Source organism: Neolamprologus multifasciatus, chromosome 1, assembly GCF_963576455.1.
Source record: "Neolamprologus multifasciatus chromosome 1, fNeoMul1.2, whole genome shotgun sequence".
Lineage (NCBI taxonomy): Eukaryota > Metazoa > Chordata > Actinopteri > Cichliformes > Cichlidae > Neolamprologus > Neolamprologus multifasciatus.
This window is the reverse complement of record NC_140439.1, coordinates 24,612,641-24,638,282: the sequence shown is the minus strand read 5'-3', so window position 1 is coordinate 24,638,282 and position 25,642 is coordinate 24,612,641. Positions and strand designations below refer to the sequence as shown.

Sequence of the window (25,642 nt, the reverse complement as noted above, 5' to 3'; positions counted from 1 at the left end):
TTGCATTACTGGCACTGTTTCCTGCACATTCAAGTACCTGTCAATATTTTAATATTGACCAAGGATTTAGATACACACTTTTCATAAATACCCAAACAGATGAAAATATTATACTCCCCTCTACATCTAGCCCAGTACTGTAGTTTTATTGATTTGGATGCAAGAGTTGAAGAAGAACAATTACTGGATTTACACAGATTTTTCAGTAAACTTAAAATGCATCTTATTCAAAGAGCTTTTTTTTTTTTTTTTTTTTTAATCTGTTTTATATTGAGATGCAAAATCAGTAAACCTGATGGATTCAACTATAGTTCTGATAGCAAAAACAGCAATCTTACAAGCAGTTATATTAAAATGAAACAGCCAATCATTAAAATCACTCCATCCTCTGATATTATTGTGTTAGGTCCCATTCTCACATGTTAATAATTCATTGTGCAATGGCAAACAAAGTTTATTGGATCTGTTCTGACTGATTTCCCCTGTGCCATTTGGCCTCCCCTGCTGGATTATACCGGGAGGCAAAACAGCTGCTACATAATAGATAAAAAGTAAATTATTTCCTGTGATGGAAAGCTAAAGACATGGGATGTCTACAAGGACTGTGTGACAGTGTGTGCTATGATCATGACCAGAATGTACCGTGTTTTAATGCACAGTGAAACCTGAGGAAAATGAACCATAGTGGAGGAAACAGCCCTGAAGTGGGAAAAAGCTAGCTAATGATGCCACTTTCGGCTTGTTGTTGCGTCTCTGCAGCTACATCTTCTTGTTTCTGACTACAGGTCTTCAGTTGTCAGGAAAATTTCATTGTGTGCGGGGTTCTCCATAATGAAGTGGTCATCACCAGTCTCGTCCTGGATGACAGGGAAAAAGGTCAATCAGCATTTTCCAAAATACAGGAGTCTCTATGTTTTAAGCTTTGAGAAGATGCCGTGTCTGGATTAGCTTTATGGACAGTTAACATTTTCATTGAGACCACACTGGTGGAATCTTGGAATGGTTTGAGGTGCTAAATTCGTCGTCTGTGGCATAACTGTTGTAATTTGGCTTGACCCGACCTTAGCCTTGAACGTGACTGTGTCAGTAGCTGATAGGACTAATACTTTCTTGTATTGCTACTTTTACTTAAGCTAAAGGTCTGATTGCTTCTACCTCATCTGCTGATGTTATTCTCCCCAGACGTTTCAATTCCGTCTCCAGTAAATGCTTTTAATGATCCACACTGCGCGCTGCAAATGCCCCCTCATGTTTACTGGTTTAGAAAAGTTTTGCGTCCCAAATTGGCTATTAAGAGGTAACGGTTGTAAGGAAAGTGTTATGCCAAAAAGACAATTTAACAGAAATGGGCACTCTTCAGATCTCAGCATCATGTGCGATCATCAGATTTTTAAGATTTCTTTAGTATTAAAAAAAAAATTCAGTAATAGTTGTGAATATTACACAAATTACACATTTCTTATAAGTTTATATTATTTAGTTTAGTTTATACTTCGTTCATATATGTTTGTTCTACAAGTATTAATAACATTTTTCACAATGGTGCATTATTAAAAAAGTGAATTACAGTTACATCCAGTTTCACTCGTATAGTAATGATTATTACCCACTTTCACCTTTTTTAATAATTTATGAATCTGGTTTACATAAATACATTTTTTGTCACTTAATTAAGAAACAAAGTCATAAGAAAACACGTTTGTGTGTCTACAAATGGCATATGCTTCTATAAATGTGAACCATTTTATTAATGATTAATAACTATTTTAAATATTTTGCAGTCTATAAAGAATTCATCATGGTTTAATAGTTTTTTCCCCTGCAGGGACACAAAAGTAACTGAACTAACAAAAAGCAAGTAAAACCCAAAAGCTCTTAATTTTTATGTTGTTATGTTATTTTTTAAATGTATCTATTTGTTGAAAATCATATTGAAACTAGTTAGTTATTTTCATTCAAGTATTCATTAATTATTGTGGCCCTGGTAAGTTTTGAACTGTTCCTAGCAAGTTGAAAACGTTTCATTTCATCCTAAATCGATTGAAATGTACAGAACGATTAAAACAAATACAAATTCGTTGGTCTGCACTATGTGAAGCTCCAGGCTTACTTTGAATACTTTAGTTTGTATTTAAAAAAAGAAAGAAGGACATTTTAATGTTTGTTGTCATATCTTTCAGCCTGATGTAGCTGCTATTATGTTTTTAGCATTTGTGAAGTTTGGATTTGTGCAGTTATTCTTTCATTTATTTTGTTGTTTTAATCATGTTAAGTCGGCTGCAGTTTGATTTTCTTGCTTTACTGCCGGTATGTGTGGGGCCCGTGTGACGTAGTGGCCGAACATAATCAAGCCTCTTGATTATTTGTATGCTTTTGAGTGTAATTACTTACTTCGTCTTTCTCTTTGTAGTTTTTCTCTGAGCTGCGATAGGACACCACATGGATCAGGGTGTAGACTCTGAAAACAAAAAGGCACAAGGATGAAACACGAGGGGAAAATGTGGGAAAATGAAAATGAAGAAATCGATGGATAACAGTGACAAGGACAAAGTCATTATAACTCTCCATAAAGACAGAACTCAAAGACTCCCTGCTCATGATTGGGGGGTGGGGGGTGGGGGGGGTTATTCAGTGCCAGATTAATAACTTTGATTAAATTTCTCTGCTTCTCAATCAAGCCTGCTGGATTGTCCGGCTTCATTTTCAAGGTCACTAAATTTGTCAAAAAGTACAACCTGTGAGGAAAAAAATTAAAGTTAAATGTGAAATGATGTGTTTACCTGTGATATAACATGGCCAGAAACTGCACAATGAGAAGAACAGCAAAAGACAACAGAAACATCAAAGTGAGAGGCTCCACCTGTCAGAAAAAAAGCAATAGAATGGATTACTCATTACATGAGATGTTACAGGAGTTCAAACAATTATTTAAAAAGAATCACAATCCTTCTTTAACTGCAGCACATGCATTTAGGAGTGTCTGTTGTGGGTCCCAACCTTGAGGTATTCATCACTTTTAGTTCCATTGGGATAATACTTTGGGATCTGGATGCTGATGACATCATTTCCAATGGCCTGCAAGAAGAAGGTAGCTACCACCCAGAGCACGTTTACGATGAAATACAGGAAGACGGCCTGTGGAGAGGTAAGAGAATTTAATATTTGATTTAATCTTGCTACATTTCAAGTGGATAATTGTTTTTAAAGGTTTCACTCTCAACTTGCAACCTGACGCATCAGAGTATTTTTTCATAATGATCTGGGATCATTCATTTGTTATCATTGTCATCATCAGAGTGCTGACCTTGTTTCTCAGTGACTTTAGTTCTCTGTTGACTTCCTCCTGATGTTCTTTACTGTGAGTGATTGGGGTCAGGTAGCGCTCGATTAGCTTGTTCCAGAAGTCGTTCTCATTCTAAACACATAAAAATGCACACAGTTCAATAAAAAAAAATTAATTGATTTTAACCTTTTTAACTGAATAGCTCCATTTAGCAAATATACATTTTATTTTCCTTAGAAGATCAGAAATCTGCTAATGAATAACATTCCAGGACGGTTGCTTTGTTCACTATACCTTAATTACTGAAAACGAACAGCAAAATTTAGAAACATTTACATCTACCGTGCATTGTGAAGTAGTAATACTGTGTTTAAATACTCATTTTAAATACAACTTTTTGTATCTACCTCTATCTCACAGACCCAACAGCTGAATAAACATCTTACCTCTTCTAGCTTTTGCACTTGTGGGGCAGCGAGTGTTTTCTCAATGGCTAGCTTTACTCTCTTTTCCAACTTCTCCATTCGATTGGTCTTAAGGGTTTGCCGTGCCTGAGACACAGAGAGAAGTCAGGTCAGTTATGTATTTTCTGCAGCAGCAGTTTTCAGGGGATTAGAAACTCTGGAAATCAGGTTTCCTCTCAAATAAATTTCATTTTGTTTTAAAAGCAACATGTCATTATTTTATTTACACCAAAGTTGTCATCACCTGTTTGTTTAGCGCAAGTTGTAACTCCTCCAGCCGATAGTCTGACAGAACGTCTTCAGGCCCCACTGAATTGAGCTCTACATTGAGTGTGTCTGTTAACATCAGCACCAAGTCTTCGCACACTTCATCGTAATCTTTGCTACGGAGTGCATATCTGAGGAGAACAAAAGCAGTTTAACTACACAATTGCAGCTTTGCCATCGGGGTAATTGTACAGCATCTTAAACGTAGTTTTAGTGTAAACGTTAATTATTCTTGTAAAAATGCCTGCAAGTGAACAACAAAAACATGCAAATACTTGGATGATGTTTATTATTTACCGTATTTGTTCTTGTAGATTTCTCTTCATGTTGAAGTATGTCAGCTTTTTCAGAAATTCTTCCTTCACTGGGTGCACCCAGTCTGCATACACATGAAAACACACACAGAGATAGCATCATTACTCTGTTTTATATGCTACATAATGTATAGTATATAATGATCCACAGCTACATGTATAGCTGAAAATTACAGTGTGGTGCACTCAGGGACCTAAATGCATTTAGAGTGCTTCTCACCAGCGGCAGGAATCTCTGCCTCACGAATCATATAGTCATCATCATGATCACTGTCTTCTTCATCAGATGAACTCATGCTCCTGTTTTCAGCACCATCGTCACTGCACACAGCACACATGCACTTATTGTGAGCTTCTTAATTCCAGCGCACATCTCATTTTGGTCTTATAAACAGCTGTGTTCAGTATGAGACTTGAATGGAACTGTGTTATTTTCAAGGCCAGTAGTATATTGGATTTTTGACCTGATGGCAGCAAAGATTTCTGGTAAAATAATTAATTAAATTCAATTTGATTTATATAGGGCCAGATCAGTCTGTGAGCGAACAACATTAGAGAGAAATGACTGACCAAATAAAGGACAGGAAACAACCACGACAACAACAACAAAACGCTACCTGCCACTGGAACCCAGGTCACTGCTCTTTGCTGCCTTCTTCCTCAAATCATCAACTAGAGGTCTTGCAATCTCTTCCTTGGCTTCTTCTTTCTTGGCGTCTTGTTTGGTGTGAGGCTCCAGCATTAAGGCTGGGTGTAGAGGTGTTTCGTTTTGGGTGATTGCATTGGCTGGGATGTGCTGTGTAATCTGACCTGCGAGCTGCTGAAATATCAGACGCTCCGTTTCCTGGGTTATCTGTAAAGCAACAGAGTTCATTAATCCATTCATCCATCACCTGCTGTCAGGTATGTCGGGAACTGTCTGGTAACCATACCTGTATCTTCATGTCCCAGCAGCAGCATCTACAGGTTTTGTCACAGAGAAGATTGTGTAGTTTCTTCTGCTCTACACCTCCCCTAATGGACAGACAGATATGAGGATGCATGGTCACGAAGAGTGATTGATATGACAAGATTAGAAAAAAAATAAATTCCCTGCTGTCTTATTTGTTTTTGTTTCATGGATGAGTGTCAAATATGCAACAGGAAGTGGATGAACTAATGGATTTGGTCAGCTTAAAAGTACTGCATGACTATATATATATATATATATATATATATATATATATATATATATATATACACACATCTTTCAGGCAAAGATTTCTCTAAAGGCTCAGGCTTTTTTCTACTCTTCGATCAGCAGCAGCTCCTCCAACGACTGTTCAGATCTTATGAACTTTACACAGTAATGTTGCATTTTCGGGAAATGCAACATTCCTGTTTGAGATTTTAATTTGTTAAAATTTTCCATTCTTATTTTGATCCCTATTATTGCTATTTCATGATAATTAATTAAACAAACAGTGGTCTAAAAATAATGCATTACTTGTTGGTTTCTCTTGTGCCCCAGGACACATTGTTCATGTTAACCAGCGAGTAGATGGTCAAAAGGAGATATCCACTGGGGATGCAGATGAAATACATCAGACCATAGATAATCAAGACTGCAAGAAAGAAAAGGAAACAAAACCAAAAGAATGTCACATGACATAAACAACATCACACAAAAAATGTGAAAAATTGTTTAGAACAATAATAATGAACATACAAAACTCCTCAGGGTGGAGTAAAGCTGTTATCAAGTACATGATTGCCATTGAAATCAAAAACAATCCAGTGGGGGTCAAGAAGGTTTGCTGAATCACCATGTCACCTAAAGGAGAAAAAGGCATTTGCACATTTAATGCACATTTATTTGAAAGATTTGTGACTGCAACAACATACAGTCAAAAAACGATTCTACCCACCAATGATGGAAAAGAAGGACGCAGTCATGAGGAATGCATACAGAACACTCATAATGCCGGCAATGGTTATTTGGGTATTAGACTTGGTTAAAAAGCAAATGAGGATGTAGAACACGGGGGGAACACACGCGACGACGATGGAGAGTGTACCAGTGAGTTTGAAGACGAACTGGAAAGCACCTGGAAGGAAAAGATGGGGGGGGGGGGGGGGGGGGGGGGGTTGGGGGAGAGAGAGAGAGAGAGAGAGAGAGAGAGAAATGGAAATAAATGACTGATTAGTGATGAGTTATTAATGCACAAAAATTATTAATGCAGATGGGCTTGGCAAAATGAATTTCCCTGTAGTAAGCCAAGTGTTTAATGAAAACTGGTGGTTCACACTGTAGTTACCTGCATTAATGACTGCATTAAAGTTCAGATTAGAAATATTTGTTCCAGGTTTTGCTTCCAGGATACATCCAGGATAAATATTTAAACTCACTTTACACAATTAATGTTTCATCCTTTTATTTTTTAACTATGGCAACATTTCCCAGGCAAGTTTAAACAAATGATAGAATGACGATATTTCACGTACTAAACAGTGGATTGAAACAATGAAATCAGTGTGGTCTACCATACTACACAATGTGAACCAAAGGAACTTTGTAAACGCCAGTTCTGGTAAGTGCGGTATAAAGAATTTGCATAAAATGACATGCAACAAAGATTATACCATACAGTAAAGACGTTATTGTGTGACATGCAGTAAACTGGATCAGAAGGATTTTAACAAGTCTTGTGCGTTTCTATTTGCCCGTGATAAAACGAAGTTTATTGACACCATAAGGAACAAGTAAGGCATCTGAATTTGGTTCAGTCAAATCTTTAAACAAGTTATTATACAGCTTACTTTATGGGAGCGGTCTTAAAATGAAACCACTATACCATATCTATTGTAGTTGTGTTTGCTCAGTTATTTTAGTTCTGTTTCCTTGTTGCGGAGTAGCATAATTTAAAGACAGTCATGGGTTTCTGAGAGAATCTGTAGGATTTACTTCCCTAATGGAACTTTTTATATATTTTAAAACCTAGAAAAGTGTTTGAACTGTTTGAAGGGATAGGAGATAAACTGCAACTTAATGGCATGAATAATGGTGATAAATGTGTTAGAGTCATTAACTAGACTTAAACCTACTTGCTATCATGAGAGTCACAGAGGCAGGTCCCAGGATAGAAGATCCAACAGTGAACATCTGGTAGAAGACATAAATCCTTGAGATGGACATGTTTCTCTTCACTGTCTCTGGACCACTAAGATTCACAAACACAAAAGAGTTAGTATGACAGTAGAAGTGTTTGTAGGATTTATAGCCTACAAACATGACCAGGAAACCATCAAACTAAGAATCCAAATAAAGATGAAAATTGTTCTTTTTTTAAAATGTTTTAAGTAAAAAGCAGGATGGCTATAGAATGAAACCCTGCTATTATTAATAACATGTAACACTAGCCTGTGGAGAAGGTCCAGTGTATTAGCCAATGTTGAAGGTCCCCATCGTCTCCTCTGGTTGTAAAACTCTTCAAATTCCTGTGGTGAGTTGGTGTATGCATCTGAAGCAGCATTATACTCGACTCGCCAGCCTTGTTGCAGTAGCAAAGTACACAGCCATCGATCCTCCCCTAGAAGAGCACACACGAGACACCAAGAGTTTAAATGTCAAAACACTAAGAGCACAAACTAGGCAAGGTAAAAAAGTCTACTGATCCTTTTGGTTGCGTTTACCAACCTTGATCATACTGCACATATTCCTGAGCTCTTTGTGCAGTTGTTGAGTATCTTTTTAAAACATGGTCATCCATCAAGGCCGACCCTCTGAACAGACTGAAGCATCCCGGACTGCACAGCACAGAACCAAACACATGCTCTGCTGTCTTCTGGAGCCAGTGACCTACTGCATACTCAAATTTCTGGTACCACACCATGGGACCTGGGATGGCAGAGAGGCAGATGATAAGAGAGATGAAGCAAAGGAGGTTGAAGAATAATAGGCATTTGGAAAAAAGTACATGCAGTACGTTGTTTCTAAGTTAGTCCATCATATATACAGAGCTTAAAAGAACACTGCAGAAGCAAAAATCCCACTAAATGCTGATGTAGGGAATGTCAAGAACTAGAGTGGACCTATGAAATATACGCAATTTCCAGTTTATCAAAAGGCTTTCTTTAAATGTTTATTTTTTAAATTAAATACATTTAATGATACATCAGTGGCAATACATATGCATGTACAAACAGACATTTTTGATGCTTTTTCTTTTGAAATGCCCACTCACCCATGCCAGTAGGATGGATTCTACCACATGCTGCACCTACATTGTCATACATCCTCAACCTGTGAACACAAATATGTTTTAGAAATTGACATGTTTGACAAGCAACAATAACTAAAATCGACACTTTCTAACTGGATGACTAAATAGCTGATAAAATGAGTATTTGTTGTATTTGTATTTGTTGTCTACAATAGCATCTGTGATTTATGGAGGAAAACGATCTAAATACTGAGCCATGAAAGATTTTAAGAAGTTGACTGGTCTGCTGCTCACCTGTCTACAAGCAGAATCACAGCTTTAGGGTGGAAGTCAGTGTCTCCGTCAAGAGCAAGAATATACGTGTTGTCGTCTGAGATGAACTTGCGTTTGTTGTCGTTGTCATACTGAGGCAACACGAAAGTCTCACTATCCAGAGAGACCAAACTGGCTCTGGAAAAGTTATTAAATTGCTAAAAAAAAAAGATAGGTCATTGAAAAATTATAAGAAATTATACACAATGCCAAAATAAATTGACTCGAACAGCTGAAAAGTCTTACTAGGATCTTTGAAGGGTTCTTCACAATGTAGCCTTTCCAGCCAAGCAGGTAATACATGTACATTATCTAAGAAAAAAAGAAAAAAGCACCAGTATTGAATGTTAAAATCCAAGAACAGCCTTTTGGAGACTCACTGTTTAATAGTCTAGATGACTTGACAGAGGTGATTTGTCAAATTAATTAAACTTTTATCATACAGGTAGAACATACAGAATGATTATACCTGCAATACTAGTAAGCATGTTTTAAATTTTAACTAAGCATTTTCATACATTTACAATTAGAGTTGAAAACATTTAATTAACAGCACTTCCAGTATCTCAGTATATTTACTACAGTCCAAATCATTATTAATAATTGCATGCAGCACAATAGAGCAACACAGTTTCTTATTTTGAAATACTGAACAGCACTGAAATGATTTCAGCCATTTATTTTCATGCCTAAGATATATAAAAATATCTAGTTTTGGAGTTGTTGCTTTTCTATCCCATATTCAATAGTAAATAGTTTTTTGAGTAAAACATCTATTTTTGACACATTTGAGTAATAATAATGAGTGTTGAAGAACCCGTCCCACTGTGTGAGGTTATAGAATAGTAGATCCAGAACATACACATGATGGGTCCATTCAAGCTCATACAATTCCAATACATGAAAAAAGAAAACAAGTCTGCATGTTTGACTGAGAGAACTTGGTTTTTAGTGTATTTCACAATCACATACACATGAATAGGGATATAGAGATAGAAACTTTCACAGCTAATCCGTACCTGGGACCATCTTTTTTTGTTCCTGATGAATAGTTTGTCTTTTAGGTGAACATAGAGCATGTTCCCTTCTGGCAGAACAAACATCAACCTGCCACCGTAGGGAGTCTCAATGATCGACACATCGTCAGGCTCTTTGTTGGTGAAGACCCTGAACGGAAGGATGTGTAGATGATCAGTTTGAAAGATGGAGAAAGAGAGACATGCAGATGTATACACATATATTTAACTGTTGGGTTATCTCACCTGTAAACTTCAATGACAACTTGGATCAAGTCATTAACATAACTATTAACCAGCCTCTTGTTTGTGTCATCGTCAGTCATGAAGGCATCGTCCATTAAAATGTGACACTCAAAGTCAAAACAGTCCTTGTGATCTTCCTTTGGATCCCCTCGATAACGGTCCAGCCTGAAACAATAACAGATGACTGTATAACACAGCAAAAGCCTTTTCATTTAGGTCTTATTTTTTAAGTGTGAACAGTCAGTGCACAGCAGGAAATAACAAGAATGACAGGAAAATGCATTTTTTAAATGTTAAGCAGCCCAAACACTTGGCATTTTAGGCCTTTGAATATATTAGGTCATAAGCTAATGAATTTGACCTTTTATTTACATTTTTAAGAACCACTTTACATCAGACTGAGAGGCTCTAAATGCCTCTCTGGTTAAAAATTTCACCTGTGTACTGACACCTGCCTGGTGCGAAATTAAACAGGTGGAGGTAAATCAAACCCATATTTTAATATGCTGTTATATTGCTCTTTAAAGATATGTAAAAGAGAAATTAAACCCACGCTGTGTATGTGATACTAGTACACCTGGGGCTAGATGCTTTAAACTCAAACTCGTTATTTTCATCAGAATTATAAAGCCATGCTTAAGCATGCTTGTTGTTAAATCTCAGTCACTGTGGATTTGTATGCAGCCTGATCTACTTTATGTCTGTATGTGCAGATAAAAAATGATATAATGATAAGAAATGTGATAAGAAATTCTCATCATAGTGACTGGGGTATGCACATGCATGTTTTTGTGCCTACACTTATTTATTTGTCTGGCCCCTGATGTCTTCAGAGGTACTGGCTCTAACCTGAACATGGAGGTGAGAATCTTCAGCATCTCGTCGTAGGTCTCATGCCACATGGTGGCGCACAGATAGATCACACACTTCTGCATTTCATCATGGCTGTTAAGGAGAGGAGAAGTTGTAGCAGAATTTTTAAACATTTCATGCTGTGAACACGCACGTCTTAGAAGCATCTGCTATGGAGGCTCATTAATGTTACACACCCATTGTGGAAACGGCTTTATAAAATGTGCCACATGTGCAGCTGCAGTGAATTTGGGGATGCAAATAAGCGAGTTTCCAATTTTGTTGAGGTCGTAGATGAACATCAATTGTTTTTGGGTCATGTCTGTGTGTATGTCTTTACACTGAGACGTGTTCTGCTAGCGACACACAGTTTGCAGGAATTCAACTTCAAATGCATTTTTTTCTACCTATACTTTAAATAAATTATTCACTGCATAATTCTGTTGAAGATATGTCTGTGCCTCTACTGCATTTGAAAAGTTATCCCCCATTATGATTGATTTTTTTTAGGTTAATTTATGACCACACTGAAATAATGTTCAACAGGGAAGCTATTCTCAGATCACACTGACCTTTCTTGGGTTTTGGCTTTAGGAACCTTCATCTTGGTGTTGAGCAGCAGAGACAGGTCAATGAAAGCAGATTCATACAATCGACGAACAAAGAGCTGAGATGTTCTTTCTATACGCTGGACCTAATGGAAGGTGAACCACAAAGCTATTTAAGTGTATGTCATTTAAAAAAAAAAATCAGATCTCAAAAACAATATGCTTTAATATGTTGTGGTGTGGCTTGTCTGGGAGTTAAAATAAAACTTCCAAATAAAGAAATGACTGAATTCATTTAAAGCATGCATCTTCTCACAGCCAATTGAGTGAAAGTGTGTGCATAATGTGCTGTGTTTTTCCTGATACCTTGATCTTCCATACGTAGTAGGTACATGTGACGAGGCCTGACCACATGCACACTCCCTCCAGTGCCAGCATGGCAAAAGGCCATTGAAAGTAGTGGCTGTCAATCAAATGGTAAATAAATATTTTGAGTGAAGTGTGCAAAGATAAGATGCTTAAATACAGAAGATATCTGTACTTAATATATTGCTATAGGACATGGCAGATGAGGTTGGACAATAAATACTTCCATTTTATTCACATTAAAAAAAATTAGAAATGACCAGGCTGCTTGAAGTGTAATAAGAATTAGTGACTTCTTACCAAACTCACATGGTATGTTTCATTCACACATTTCTCAGCATGCAAACACACCTGTTTAGTGAAGTCCGACACATGCTCCTAGTAAGCTCGAGTAAGACCACAGACGTGTTTTTGGAGTTCAGATAGAGCAACTTGTCACAAAATTCTGAAATTAAAACAAACATTTTTTTTTTTTTTAGCTTCATTACATGTAGTTTAAATAACTAATTTATTTATAATTATAACAATTTATACATATAAATGATACAGTGCATCAGAGGAGTCATGGTGTATTTTCATGATGAAAATATTGAGCTACTTAATGAGTAGCTTCAGCACTGGGGAGTTTCCAGGAATTTTAACGTTGTTTCTACTTAAACAATTAAAAACTGAATGCAAAACTTATTGCAAGTGAATTTTTTATAAAGGTAGTTCAATTTCTCTTGACCTAAAAAAACTTAGAAAAAAACCTCACCTATGATGCTTTCTGCTTTTGTCCCATTATCCAGTTTCCATCCCAGTGTAAAAAACAGCACTATTCCCAGCAGTAGCATTGCAGGTCCAGTGCAACATAGAGGAAGGGCAAAACTCATCCTGACAGAATGAATCTTACAGGCCACCACTCCAAACCAGTGGCAGGCTGCTGAGCAGAAGGCCTGAGACGGGAGATGAAGGCAATATTCATTATGCCTAATTTACTGTCATAAGGACAAAATTAAGATTGTAATGTAATTAATTTACATGTTAGACCATCCTACCACCATTAAAATATGTTTCTGAACCAATTCTTTGTGGAAAAGTAAGAAAGAAGTGCAAAAAAGTGCTTTACACTTCAAAACTCAGATCATAATTGGAACATGTGATCATTATCATGCCTCGGGCAAGTAAGTAGTGGATACAGAGACTCCTGACTGATTAAACCTGCGGCTGCTAAAGAGTATGTGTGAATGAGATTTGATTGGTTTTAGTAAGTTTTGTCTTATTAAGTAATTAATCTAGACTAAACCTGCTGAGAGCCATAAAAAGAAAATTATCAAATGTAATAATGGGGAAAAAAGTGCTTTTTGCTAAATCACCATCAGACAGTTTTGTCTGCTACATGCAGTGATAAATCAGATTCTACATTTATGGCATCTAGTCTTCCTACAGTAATTTTAAAACATGTTGCATGTTCTCTTCCTTCTACTTACTTGTAAGAAAAACAACACTAGTCCTGTTTGCAGGAGTTCTCCGTCATGCAGGTTAAAATTGTTCCATATGATGGTATTCGCAATTAGCTTGTGGTAGATCAGGTATACGGCCCCTAGAACAGACAAAAATAATTTTACATGCTTGCCACATTTAAAAATGCACCCCTCTTTCACTCAAATCATTTAGTTCACAATGAAACTATTTTTTATGGCTGTTCTTTGTTTGTGGTCAAGTCAATATTGTTATGGTATAGAAATACATTCATTAAAAAAATACTGTAAATAATAAGATTGGTAACGTTTTAAATTCCTGCAGTGATAGAAGAAACAATTTAATCTGCAACGTGTACAGAGATACGGTACAGATAACATAAATCTGTACTGTTCTGTAGATTGGGTCATCGACCAATCGGAAGCTTGCGTTTAACTATCCATAGGCAAGATACTGAACCCTGACCACTGATTTGGGTGTAACTGGGTCAGTAGCTTGCGGTGCTTAGTTATTGTAGAAAAAACACTTTATAAAAATCAGCCCATGTATCAGAACATTTGCAATAATAATTTTATAAGTTAAGAAATACATTGGATTTTAAATAAATAAAAATAAAAGAGAACATATTAATAGTGGTTTGTTGTGCAGAATAGAAAACCTAGATTTATTAATACTGAAAACAACAACTGAAGAATTCATCACAGCTGGAGAACATCCTCTGCAATCCATCTGCACCCCTGACATCACAGAAATCTGTTTGTTCTCCAGTGCGAATGTGGGAAATTAGATTTTTCATCACGCGTCCAGTGCAGTTATGTTAGATGATGACAACACAATGCAAGAGCGGGTGTAATTTTGCCAGCATGTTTTTTTTTCTCCTCTCCATTCATTGCGTCAATACAGACATTGATGGCAAATAATTACCTATCACTAATATCCTCAGAATGCTGCTGATGACAAACACAAAGTCTCTGAAACCATCCAATTGTGACAACGTATCCTGTGGGGTAAGAGAGGAAAAAAGATCCTCAGTGTCGTGTAAAAAAAAAAAGGTTTCCTTATCATAACATACAGACTTGGAAGAATGCAAGCTAGCTGAAGCTCCACTATAGAAAAACAGCGTACCTGCATGCGGTTGGTTGCTTGTAGTGAATTTTCCCACCAGCACAATGAGACAAGGAGGGAAGAGAAAATTCCAAGTGCCACGTAGATATAGCAGTCAGAACCCTGTTTGTCCACATATGACGTTACACGGACATAGTAGTCAATTCCCAGCATGCAGTAACCTGTTGGTCAAGTTAGTCAGTTAATAAATGCATATCTAAACTTTCTCTTATATCAGTAGATACAGTATATATGGAATACACTGTATCTACTGTCTATCCAAATGTCCTAAAAAGACACCTATCACTCACATTTTCAGCTCCATAATGTTATTCTTGGACTCATTACAAAATAATCCCTATTCATCTCATTCTAAGGTACCTACTCTCTCTTTTTTCCGAATACTTGAAACTTTGGCAAAGTTTAATATAAGTTTGCCAATATTTATAAATTTTTTATACACCATATTTTTTTTAAATCAATCATGGAACTTGGAGCTTGCAAGCTTGGTGCTAGATTTGAATCTTAAGCATCAAAACTTGACAAAGTTGTTGTTTTGGCAGTTAAGACATTTTACATCATTTATCTGAGGCAGTTGTTGTAATGAGGGTGACAGAATTACTGTGTCAGAATTGGATAAACAAGACAACAATGGAAAGATAGTTTAAAAGAGCTGACAGACAATTAGTAGCAGATCAGTTCAGTCAAAACCTGAAAACACAAACCTTGATTGAGAAGTGTTCAAACAATTGGGAGAAACGGAGAAAAATGAGTGACATACAGAACTAAGAAAATAACTGTCGACTCTGCTGCTTTCTGCTTCATCCACTCCCTACCCCTAATTTGTGAGCAGGTAAGGTTTGCCAACATGATGTTAAACCTCCTACTATACCTGCTGTCAGCTAATTATCATAAAATGTAATTAAGGATTATATTATATTTAATTTTTGTAGAGCAGCTCTCGGTTTTTTGTTTTTTCACCACACCAAATCTATGAATGTTCAGTGGACAAAGCTAAAAAGAAAGCCAGGGAAACAAGCTTGCACATAGAAGCTAATTTAAAAGGAGTTACCAATAGAGGTGAGTATGAGGGAGCAGATTGGGAACACAATTTTCCAGTTATCTCGCTGTAGTCTGAATATTATCTGCATAATTGCAGACACAATGCAGACCCCTCCACTGATGAAGAGATTAGTCAGGACGTCAAACTGAGGCATAACCACCAGCACGAGGATTGAAGTACCGAGAGAAACCAGGACCTCAATGAGGCAAATCTGGAAAAGACACAAAACCAGAAAGATGTCCTCATGCAGTGTTTCTATTGGTTTTGGACATGGAAATAGAAGCCATTCAAAAATACTTTATATTCACCATTAATTTGTATCACTACCATCAAATGTACATTTTACTTTTTTTTCCCTTTTCTGTCTTTTGACCTAAATAAACCTTTCTGTTATTGTTTGTATAATTCTTAAAGAAATGGCAATATATAAATACACAAACAAGAACAACATAAATAAGAATAAGATAAAATTCTCTTTATAGCATTGTGTTGAAAATACTATTAGAAGATAAACTCATGATTAATTAACTGCGCCCAATGGGACCTACTTTGTGCCAAAGATCAACAAAAAAAAAATTATTACTATTTAAGTTTGTCGGTAATGATTTGAAATTTTACATTTTTCTGCTGTCTAGTTATAAGTACATGTAATGCTGGTGACAATAAACTAAAAATATGTAGAAAAACATACAAATGCCATGATCTTCATTTTGGGTGGTACAAAGCTCTTGAAGGAACATCGCCACAGCGATTTCAAAAAGACCAGGACGTTGGGGAAGACTAGGCAGAACATCATCATCAGCATGTAGAACTGTTTTTCCTTCAGGGTGCGCTGGGACATTGGACTGGACAATGTTGACAACACCAGCAGGGAGCCCTGAAAGGATATATGACCATTGTGTGTTAAGAAAATTACTTCATTAAAGAACTTTATAAAAAAAAGTTAAGAAAGTGGTTAGCAAGTTAGTTGAATTGATATAATAAAGGTATAATATTTCCAGGAATAGGAACTAGATGGGGAATCCCAGTAAGGAGAGTGCTGGGTACAAAGGCATTCAGTGCTGTAAACTCTGTCCTATCATAAACAGCAAGAATCTTCTTCGTGTTACTTTATGATCAGGCAGGCAGAGACAGATAAGCTTGTTGTCACATGATTTGTACTTTTCACATGATGAGTTCTTTGCTGAAATGCCTGAAAGAGTTTTTTTAGATATGCAAAACATAAATTGATTTGCAGAGTGCGCTCTGATGGATAAACTATGCAACATGAATTGGGAAATTTCTAATATAATATATCAGTCAGACTCTAATACAGTACATGGTGGTCTTATTTTCCATATATGGAACACAGTACATACTCAGAGTTTAAGAAAGCAATACTACTGTTCAGTGGTGATCAAATTAATCAAAATAATCCAAAGCACTTGCAAGAAAAAAAAACAAAACACTAAAACAACAACAAAGCCATAGATGCAGATTTTTAAGTGTCTGTCTATGAAAGAAAATACTAGAAGCTGAGGAGATAGAGGCTATTTTGCTGTGTCCAAAGTCAGCATTTTTTAGCCAGAGCTTGGACTTCAGCCTCAGTGGTAACCAGATGAATAACTTCACAGAGAGAAAAAGATAAACTCACAAATGGTCCTACCTTTGCAACAACAGCAGTGGTCAAGACAGCTAACCCCACCAAAACAGCCACCACATGTTGAGCCAGCTGGAAACATCTTCTCTTTTGTTCCTTCTCAGCTCCTGCGGGGTTCAGCTGGAATGGATCCCATGTATCCCTGGAAAATAGATATTGGTTGACTATAAAAACAGAAAACTAGAACGACTGTTTAATAATGTACTAAGATAATGGTTACCTAATAATCTATTAAAGTCAGTTGAAGGATGACAGAGAATTAATAATAGAGTAGAAATATCTTTTAGTTTCATCTATGTGAAAGAGAAAACACTGACCTGTCTCAGTTTCCTGATATTAAACTACAGGTATACGCGCAGTGCCCTTCCTGATTTTTTTTTTGTCTTTTGTGTGTGCGTATTTTCTTTATCCTCAAAGGTTTCAGATCATCATCATCAAAAAAAAATAAAAAAAAAAATAGACAAAGGCAACCCTAGTGAATAAAAAATGCTGTTTTTAAACGATGATTTCGTTTATTTATCAATTATCATTAGGGCTGTGTGATATGACAAAAATCTCATATCCCGATATAAGACATTTATCGTCCTGACAACGATATAAATCACAAAAATGTAATATTTTCTGTAAATTCTGTGAATCTCGGGCAATTCGACTTGCGTGAACTTTTTCCAGCTGGGCGTCCTCTACCTGGATTCGAGTGTTTCAACTGATGCATGAAACTATACATTTTTAGACATAAGTTGTAACGGCCACCATTTTCTTTCAAAGTTTAAGTCTAAGATTTATTTTTTAGCACATGACTGCTCTTTTTTTTCTTTTCATCCATAAACTCTCTGCATACTATTTCACGTGATTCAGTTTATTTTGAAAAGTCTCAACAGAATCTTGAGCTTTATTGTGAAAGGTTTATGTAGAAAACAAATAAGTGGACAGCGGAGCCACGCGATGGTTTTACCGTTGTTGTTGCTATCAACAACACGTAAAAACAGGCGCTTGACCGTCAGTAGTGTGGTTATATTAAATATAAGAGAAAGAGAGAACTTATAGAAATTAATATAGCCACTACAGTGACCATCAAAACGATGAAAAAATATTGCTGTAAACAGTTTATTTTACAACACCACGAAACAAACGATAGCATAAAATGAAACGATAGATGTTTTTATATCGTCATCCGATATATATCGTTATATCGAACAGCCCTAGTTATAATTTCATTTATTAAGGGAAAAAGTTCCCCAAACCAACTTAGCCCTATCTGAGAAAAGTAATTGTCCACTAAACCTAACAACTGGTTACGCCACAGTTGGCAGCAAGTGCTGCAATCAAGCATTTGCAACAACTGGCACTGAGTCTTTCTCATTGCTATGGAGGTATTTTGTCCTATTTGTCTTTGCCAAATTGTATTAATTCAGCCTACATTTTTAAAACATTAATGGCCTATTTAAATTCATGCCAAAAAATTAAGTAGGATTTAGGTTCATACTTTGACTAGGGCACACCAAAACCTTCTTTGAGCTACTCAGTAATGGACTTGGTGGTGTGGTTTCTGATCTTTGCCCTGTTGCATAACCCAAGTGAACTTGAGCTTCATGGCATAAACTGAGGGCCAGACACTCTACGTCAGAAAGTTCTGGTAGAGAGCAGGATTCACCCATTAGGGCTGGATCAGGTGACCCTGAATCCTCCCTTAGTTTTGCTGCAATAAGTGTAGGCTGCTGGGGGATTCCCATGATAAGTTTTTCCTTTTCAGTCACCTTTCTCACTCAACATGTGTTAATAGACCTCTCTGCATTGAATCATACTTGTTATTAATCTCTGTCTCTCATCCACAGCATGTCTTTTATCCTGTCTTCCTTCTCTCACCCTATCCGGTTGCAGCAGATGGCCCCGCCCCTCCCTGAGCCTGGTTCTGCCGGAGGTTTCTTCCTGTTAAAAGGGAGTTTTTCCTTCCCACTGTCGTCAAAGTACTTGCTCATAGGGGGTCATATGATTGGTTTTTTTTCTCTGTATGTATTATTGTAGGGTCTATCTTACAATATAAAGTGCCTTGAGGTGACTGTTGTTGTGATTTGGCGCTGTATAAATAAAATTGAATTGAATTCAGAATATTTCCCCCAAAGTCTTGGGGATCATCAGGATGTTTTCTTTTAGCAAATGTGAAATGAGAATTTGTGTTTTTTTTGGACGGCAGTTGTTTTACCTTGTAACTCTCCCAAATACACCATTTTTGCCAGGTCTCTTTGTTATTGTTGAATCATGACCTTTGACCTGAACTGAGGCAAATGAAGCCTGCAGTTGTTTTAAATGTTGTACTGGATTTATGAGTCGTCCATGTGCTCTTGAAGTAATTTTGGTGGCCACTCTTGTTCCAAATGTTCTCCTTTTGTGAATAATAACTGTTATTGTGGTTCATGGGAATCCATGGCTTTGTAACCCTTTCCAGACCGATAGATGTCAGAGACTTTGTCACACAGGTTCTGTTTATGTGACTTCTTGATTCCACAGGTCTGGCAGTAATCAAAGCTGCCTGGCAGGGCTAATGAAACTGACCTCACGTTTCCCAAAAATGTGGTTAATCACAGTTAATTACTTTAACAAATATTGTTGCTCACCTTTAAAATTATAAATAATTTAGCCCCTCGTTATCTTGTCGATCTTCTTAGTCTATATGTCCCTGGGCGAGCCCTCAGGTCATCAGCCCAATTACTCCTGGCTCAGCCTAGCTCTAGGCTTAAATCTAGGGGTGACTGTGCTTTTGCCCTGGTTGCACCGAATCTGTGGAACAACCTTCCTATCGCTTTCCATGCGTCAGACTCCGTTTTATCTTTTAAATCCCGTTTAAAAACTCATTTATTCAACATAGCTTTTCCATCTAGTTAGTGTCCCTATTTTATATTTGGTTCAATTTCTTATTTATGTACTTTATCTTTTAGCTATATCTGTTCTTAGTACTTTGTTCTTATATTCCCTTCTATTGCCATATAATTAGTGCCCTTAACCTGATGACATATGTGGTACTTTGTTAATAGTCTTTTATTTAATGTCTTAGTTTTCCTGTTTTTATTGTAAAGCACTTTGGTGTACCGCTGGTCTTTTAAACGTGCTATACAAATAAAGTTGCATTGTATTGTATTTAATTATCTTCCGAGGTTTTCACAGCACTGTTTCTTATCATGATACTTTAACATTTGTATGGTCATGTTTACACAAATACAATAATTTATGACTACATTTATTAGGTGCAAATTGACTGTAGGGATGTTTTTTAAATGAATATGTGATAAACCATGGGTGCATAGTCTATGGATGAGCCTGTAACAAGGAATTAAGTGAAGATTTTTACATTTTATACCTCAAACTATTGCTGATTATGATCATGGTCTGTTGGGTGTTGGTTACACATAACTGGGGCTCAGCACAAAATGAAGAATCCTCTGTTATCTACAAATCTGCCAAAGCCCTGAGTTCATCGCAAAGTTCAGAGTACAGTTTTTATTGAACATTATTCTTTTAACAGTGCGCTGCATCTCTCTCTCTCTTTACCCATTTTTGGGGGGTCTGTGTTTATTTTTGTCAGTGATTGTCACTTGTCAGTGTGAAATATAGCGAAAGCTTTTAGCATGAAAGGCACAGTGTATGGTTTTGGTGCTTCCAGATTAGAATGTGACTGGCACGCAAACAGGCATCTAAGCTAATACATTCTCAAGCAACCCTTTGGCCATAATTACACTCGATATCTGTGTTTCCTGGCACATTAAACGTCACCATCTCTGCCACCCTGATGATTAATACTGAGTGCAGAATAATTATCAGGGTGTGGGTTTTTTACCTTGAGATTATGCTACACTGTGATCTCTGGCTTTGCCATAGCAACTGAAATGCTGTTAAGTCAAGGTGTAGTACAAAATGGCCAGATTGATGCTGGCAGAAGGTTGTTATATAAGGACTAATGATATTACACTATTGCTGTTATTATTATATTATTATTATTATTATTATTATTATTATTATTATTATTATTATTATTATTATTATTATTATGTGACGCTTGATAACTATTGGATTTTTAGGATAAATGACAGTGGCAGTTTTTAGGAAGTAAAAAAATCTGATATCGATATACTGGATAATCTAACTTTTTAAAAGCAGCGAGGAAACAAAAGTCTGCTGACTTTAGCTTTCCCCCCAATGGCAAGTGACGAGCAGACAAGCTACTTATTTTTTTGTGTATTTATGAAACTAGTGAGTCTTCATTAGACACGATATTGATGGAAGAAATTTAACTTTTCAGATGTTTCTACCCAAAACTCACTAGGATACGCCACCGTGGCCCCCTATGGTGAAAACTATTCGAAAAAGACTTCCTGCTTTCTGGAGAAGTATTAAAAAAATAGCTCTCAGCTCCTTTGCTCTGTGACGTCAATAAATCATTTCCTTATGAGTTTATGGAGGAACTTGATTCAAGTTCTTTTTGTAAATTATCCCTAACCCTATAAAAAAGGAGCATAATCCAAAGCTTTGTTGCTCACAGGTTATTAGTCAAAACCAAAAAGACTCGCAAAAACACCAAGATGGTAACAGTGGAAAGACGCAGCTCGAAGCCTTGGTAATCCAGTCAGTGAGGTAGATTTATATGAAGAGCAATTTGTGCTGAAAAGACCAGCAAAATCAGGAAAGGACTTCAGTTCCCCAGACTCAAAAGGTTTTTAACAAGAATGACTCACTATGACAACAAACTTCAGATTAGAATATTTACTTATCACACTGTATGATTATCTGCAGACTGTAATCACCCAGGCTCAAACAAACCAGATTCAACTTGGCTAAATTACATCATAATGTCATAACTATCATAAGGCGTACCCCTGTTTAAGAGTGCACTTGATTACATGGCCCATTAAAGCTCAAAAATCTTTTATTTCAGTAAGGTTTTTTTCCCCATAAAAAATTAAAACTGTCACACAGTTTGGCTGCCATATGTTAGGTGTTAGGAAGCTGGTGCACTGGCTCACTTTGCTGTGACCTTCCAGTCAAGTTATATTACTCTCTAAAGTTGCATAACATTTAATAAATTGGGAAACAATTAACTGCAATGATTTATATAAAAGTAGTTAATATTTAAAAACTTTATAGACACCACTCCTAGCTTTAGTTTAGTTTAGTGGAAGTTTAGAGGCTTTCAAATCAAACGTTGCTGATAAAATATTGTTTTATTTTTCTTTATAACTTCATAATCACAACAAGGGTGGTGTAAAAAAGCTAAACTCAGAGACAGTGTCATATTTTTTGTGTCAGATATACCTACATGGAGAATATAATTACAACTTCAGCATGTATTTAACATTTGAAATGGAGGCCCTAACAGCAGGCAGTAACAGTGGAGATGATATCAGCTACAGCAATAAAGCGAAGCACAGCAGTGCACAGAACAAATTAACTGTTTTCTTGGCTGTGAATTACATCAAATGGAAACCTGGTAACACAATACTTTATGGTGAAAAATAATATATATATATATATATATGTAATATCCATTACCAAAACATATCTCACCAACAATTAACCTCCTGACAACGATGAAGAGGTTAATAAAACTGGATAGCATATCCAGGGACAGGAAATTGAATAGCTGCCTGGTTCAAAGCAGCATGTGGTGTTGAATGTATTTCTGTCTCATTCTCAGTGCAGGAAATAGGAAACAACTTTAAAGCTGCCGTGATGACATGAAACACGTCCTGCTGCAGCTTGGTCAGTTAAAGAATAACATGTGCTGTCCCTGAATCAGGAAATAAATTCACTAACTGTCTGACGTCAGTAAGTTCCTGTTGTAGACAGAAATCAGAGGCAATGTTTTTACAGTGAACATAGACTAAAACCAAAAAGCTTACGTTATTCACAATTCCGAAATTTCGATAATAAGGGCAGGAGAAAATGCAAAGATACAGTGCTAAAGAAATTTATTAGACCACAGATGCCACAGATATCCTAAATTAACAGTACTGCTAATTACCAAACACATTTTGAATGTTTCTGTAAAGGTTAATTCACCACTATCTACAAGCTCTGCAATCAAAATGATATTTTTAAAGCACATTATTATTATTTTTGATTAAAAGGCCAAATTACAGTCATTTCCCTCCATTCCTGAATAGAAAATTAGTTTTAGTGGTTGAATGTTATACTCAATTAATTTCCGACTTCTCAGAGAAGTCCAGCGAGCTATTTGGTAATAAAACATGAATTTCGTTTTATATGGCCTAATAAATAACAATACAATTGTTCATTTTAAACAAGTTTTTGAGATGTTTCTAAAATATTTGTGTTCTTGTTTTTATGTCACCCTATCAATACAGATGTTACTTTTGATTTAATCAGGTGAAATTGTTTCTTTTTTTTATTCATATTTTCCTTCTTTTTTTCCTCCCACCGCAAGTTATCATGTTTCCACAGCACACAACCAGTTTTATTAAACACCACATGGGTCACAAAGCATAAAAGACCCAGAGGAGAAGATGGATTTCTACTGCCTAGAAAGAAAGTGTCTGCAAGACCGCTTTCTTCCTCCATTGTATGTATTTGATCAAGCAGGTTAATTAAGATCAAAGCATGGTTGGTGGACTCGTGGCCTGTCACTCATATAAATGTGATTTCCATATTTAAATTCCTCTCATGTCACATATTATGCTCAGTTTCAAATCTGTGCCATTAGTTAAAGCAGAAATGAAACCACATAACCTTTATGATGCAACACACACTGTTGAAGATTTTTTACCTGTGCCTTCCTTCTCTTTTCTTTCCTCTTTCTCTCAGATCCTCCATTCTTCCTGTTTACTCCACTGCATCAACCAGGAACCTAAAATAGATCGTTTAAAGATAGTTTAAAAAACTGGCTTTATAGCACACATTTTAAATGAAACCATGTTCAGGACATAGACAAAAAAAAATCTTTAAACAATATTGGCATTGACTTAATCGACACATATTTAAATGTAAAACACAGAGATACTCTACCTTGATAACTGCCCTATGATTAAATCTTTTCTTAAGTGTCCAACTATCCACCCCGCTGAAGCTCTTGAAAAAGTCTGCCTTCAGTGCCAACCCAAAATAAAAAATAAAATACAAAATCAAACACCAGCTACTGTTTTAAAATGAAGTTAAACATCAATAAAATGATGTGAAATGCCAAATCAAGACTCCACACAGGTGTAAAATTCAATCTGATCCAGCTACCTCGCTCCGTTGGTCTGTCAGGGAGTTTGTCCTTTGTACATCTGATTTATTTTGTGCCTTATCACAGTTTATGAAAGTGACACCCATATAGACAGTAAGGCGCAACCCCCACATGTATGTGTTCTGATAGTTTATGAAAGCTATGGAAACCAGGAAGTGTGTGTGGATTTTGCAGGAGATGATATTTAACCACGACCAAAGGTTGCTGTAATCACTCATCATGAGTAAGCTAAACAAACTGGGAATATGTTCCTGCTTGTGTGGGTGATGGAAAGGGCTCAAAGCTTGTCACTGATCAGAAAGTTCTGGTTATCTATCCACTTCTTTATGAGGGGCGGTAAAGTGGTACAAGGTACAAGTGGTATGCACAAATGTGGACTCTAGCCTGCTTATACTTCTCGTACAGCTGCTTTTGGATCCCTGTTTGTGTACACACCCTTTGTGCCTTAAGTAACGTTTATACTTACACTGACTAAAGTTAACCCTGGGCAATAACAATGCTTCACAGAGGGGCACTACTAATATGTTAGAGGGTCTCATCTACATGAGATGAACAAGTAATTCCTCTCAGTACAGCTAAATGTCATCACTGGGATATGACTCCAAGATGTCGGCTATAGTATTTTTGGAATGACTTTTGTGTACTTATTAGAGGTAAACCTGAATATTTGGTCTGCTGTCAATCCTTTCACTGAAAGCAGAGATCATGTACATAATTTATGTCAGTTCATCCCATCGTTGCCAATCTACTATTTTTTTAAATGACCTGACAGAAAATCTGCCAATAAAAAAAAAAAAAAGTCAGACAGCCTGTATATGAAAGATGTCTACAACTACCTTGAAACCTATTAGTTTGATGATTGATTTTAAATGTAATTACTTTGCTTTGGAGTGTGACATTTCCATACTTAGAACCTGCTAATGGGTCCTATGTAACTGCATGAAAATAAAAAGAAAATATCAGAATTTCACTCAACAAATACGGACTTTTTGGATTGGTTGTCTGTCAAAGCAGGCCGTAAAGGCACCAATAGCAGAAATAGGTGTAGGTGTCCAGTTAAGTGACTACGTTTATCGAGGTGAGTAGATGAAAGTGATGGCTAAAACTTCAAAATCCAAAGAGCTGAGTTATCTAAAAAAAAGTCACTACCCTACCCTATGGGAATTATGAAATAGGAATCAGCTATATAAATGTACTTATCAATTTACTTATCAGTATCCTGCGTTTAAAATGAGAGCATCCGTGAACTGAGCTGGATGTGGACCAAG

At 36.5% G+C, this 25,642-nt stretch overlaps 1 protein-coding gene across 1 annotated transcript; it reads right to left on the bottom strand.

Moving 5' to 3' along the window:
• Nucleotides 1-223: 223 nt before the first annotated feature.
• On the bottom strand, nucleotides 224-24,703 carry chs1 (chitin synthase 1). The gene is made up of 36 exons (XM_085156033.1): nucleotides 24,374-24,703; nucleotides 24,152-24,229; nucleotides 23,913-23,993; nucleotides 17,144-17,279; nucleotides 16,190-16,375; nucleotides 15,508-15,709; nucleotides 14,457-14,617; nucleotides 14,256-14,331; nucleotides 13,340-13,452; nucleotides 12,625-12,805; nucleotides 12,222-12,315; nucleotides 11,871-11,967; nucleotides 11,529-11,650; nucleotides 10,954-11,049; nucleotides 10,105-10,269; nucleotides 9,862-10,009; nucleotides 9,089-9,154; nucleotides 8,825-9,000; nucleotides 8,552-8,610; nucleotides 8,005-8,205; nucleotides 7,729-7,897; nucleotides 7,413-7,528; nucleotides 6,236-6,415; nucleotides 6,037-6,141; nucleotides 5,815-5,932; nucleotides 5,261-5,342; nucleotides 4,946-5,181; nucleotides 4,549-4,649; nucleotides 4,312-4,393; nucleotides 3,992-4,145; nucleotides 3,730-3,834; nucleotides 3,305-3,415; nucleotides 2,998-3,135; nucleotides 2,781-2,860; nucleotides 2,392-2,458; nucleotides 224-857 (listed from the first exon to the last, which is right to left on the bottom strand). Exons 3-36 carry the CDS (start codon nucleotides 23,957-23,959, stop codon nucleotides 780-782), a joined length of 4,248 nt encoding a protein of 1,415 aa, XP_085012159.1. The 5' UTR covers nucleotides 23,960-23,993; nucleotides 24,152-24,229; nucleotides 24,374-24,703; the 3' UTR covers nucleotides 224-779.
• Nucleotides 24,704-25,642: the final 939 nt, after the last annotated feature.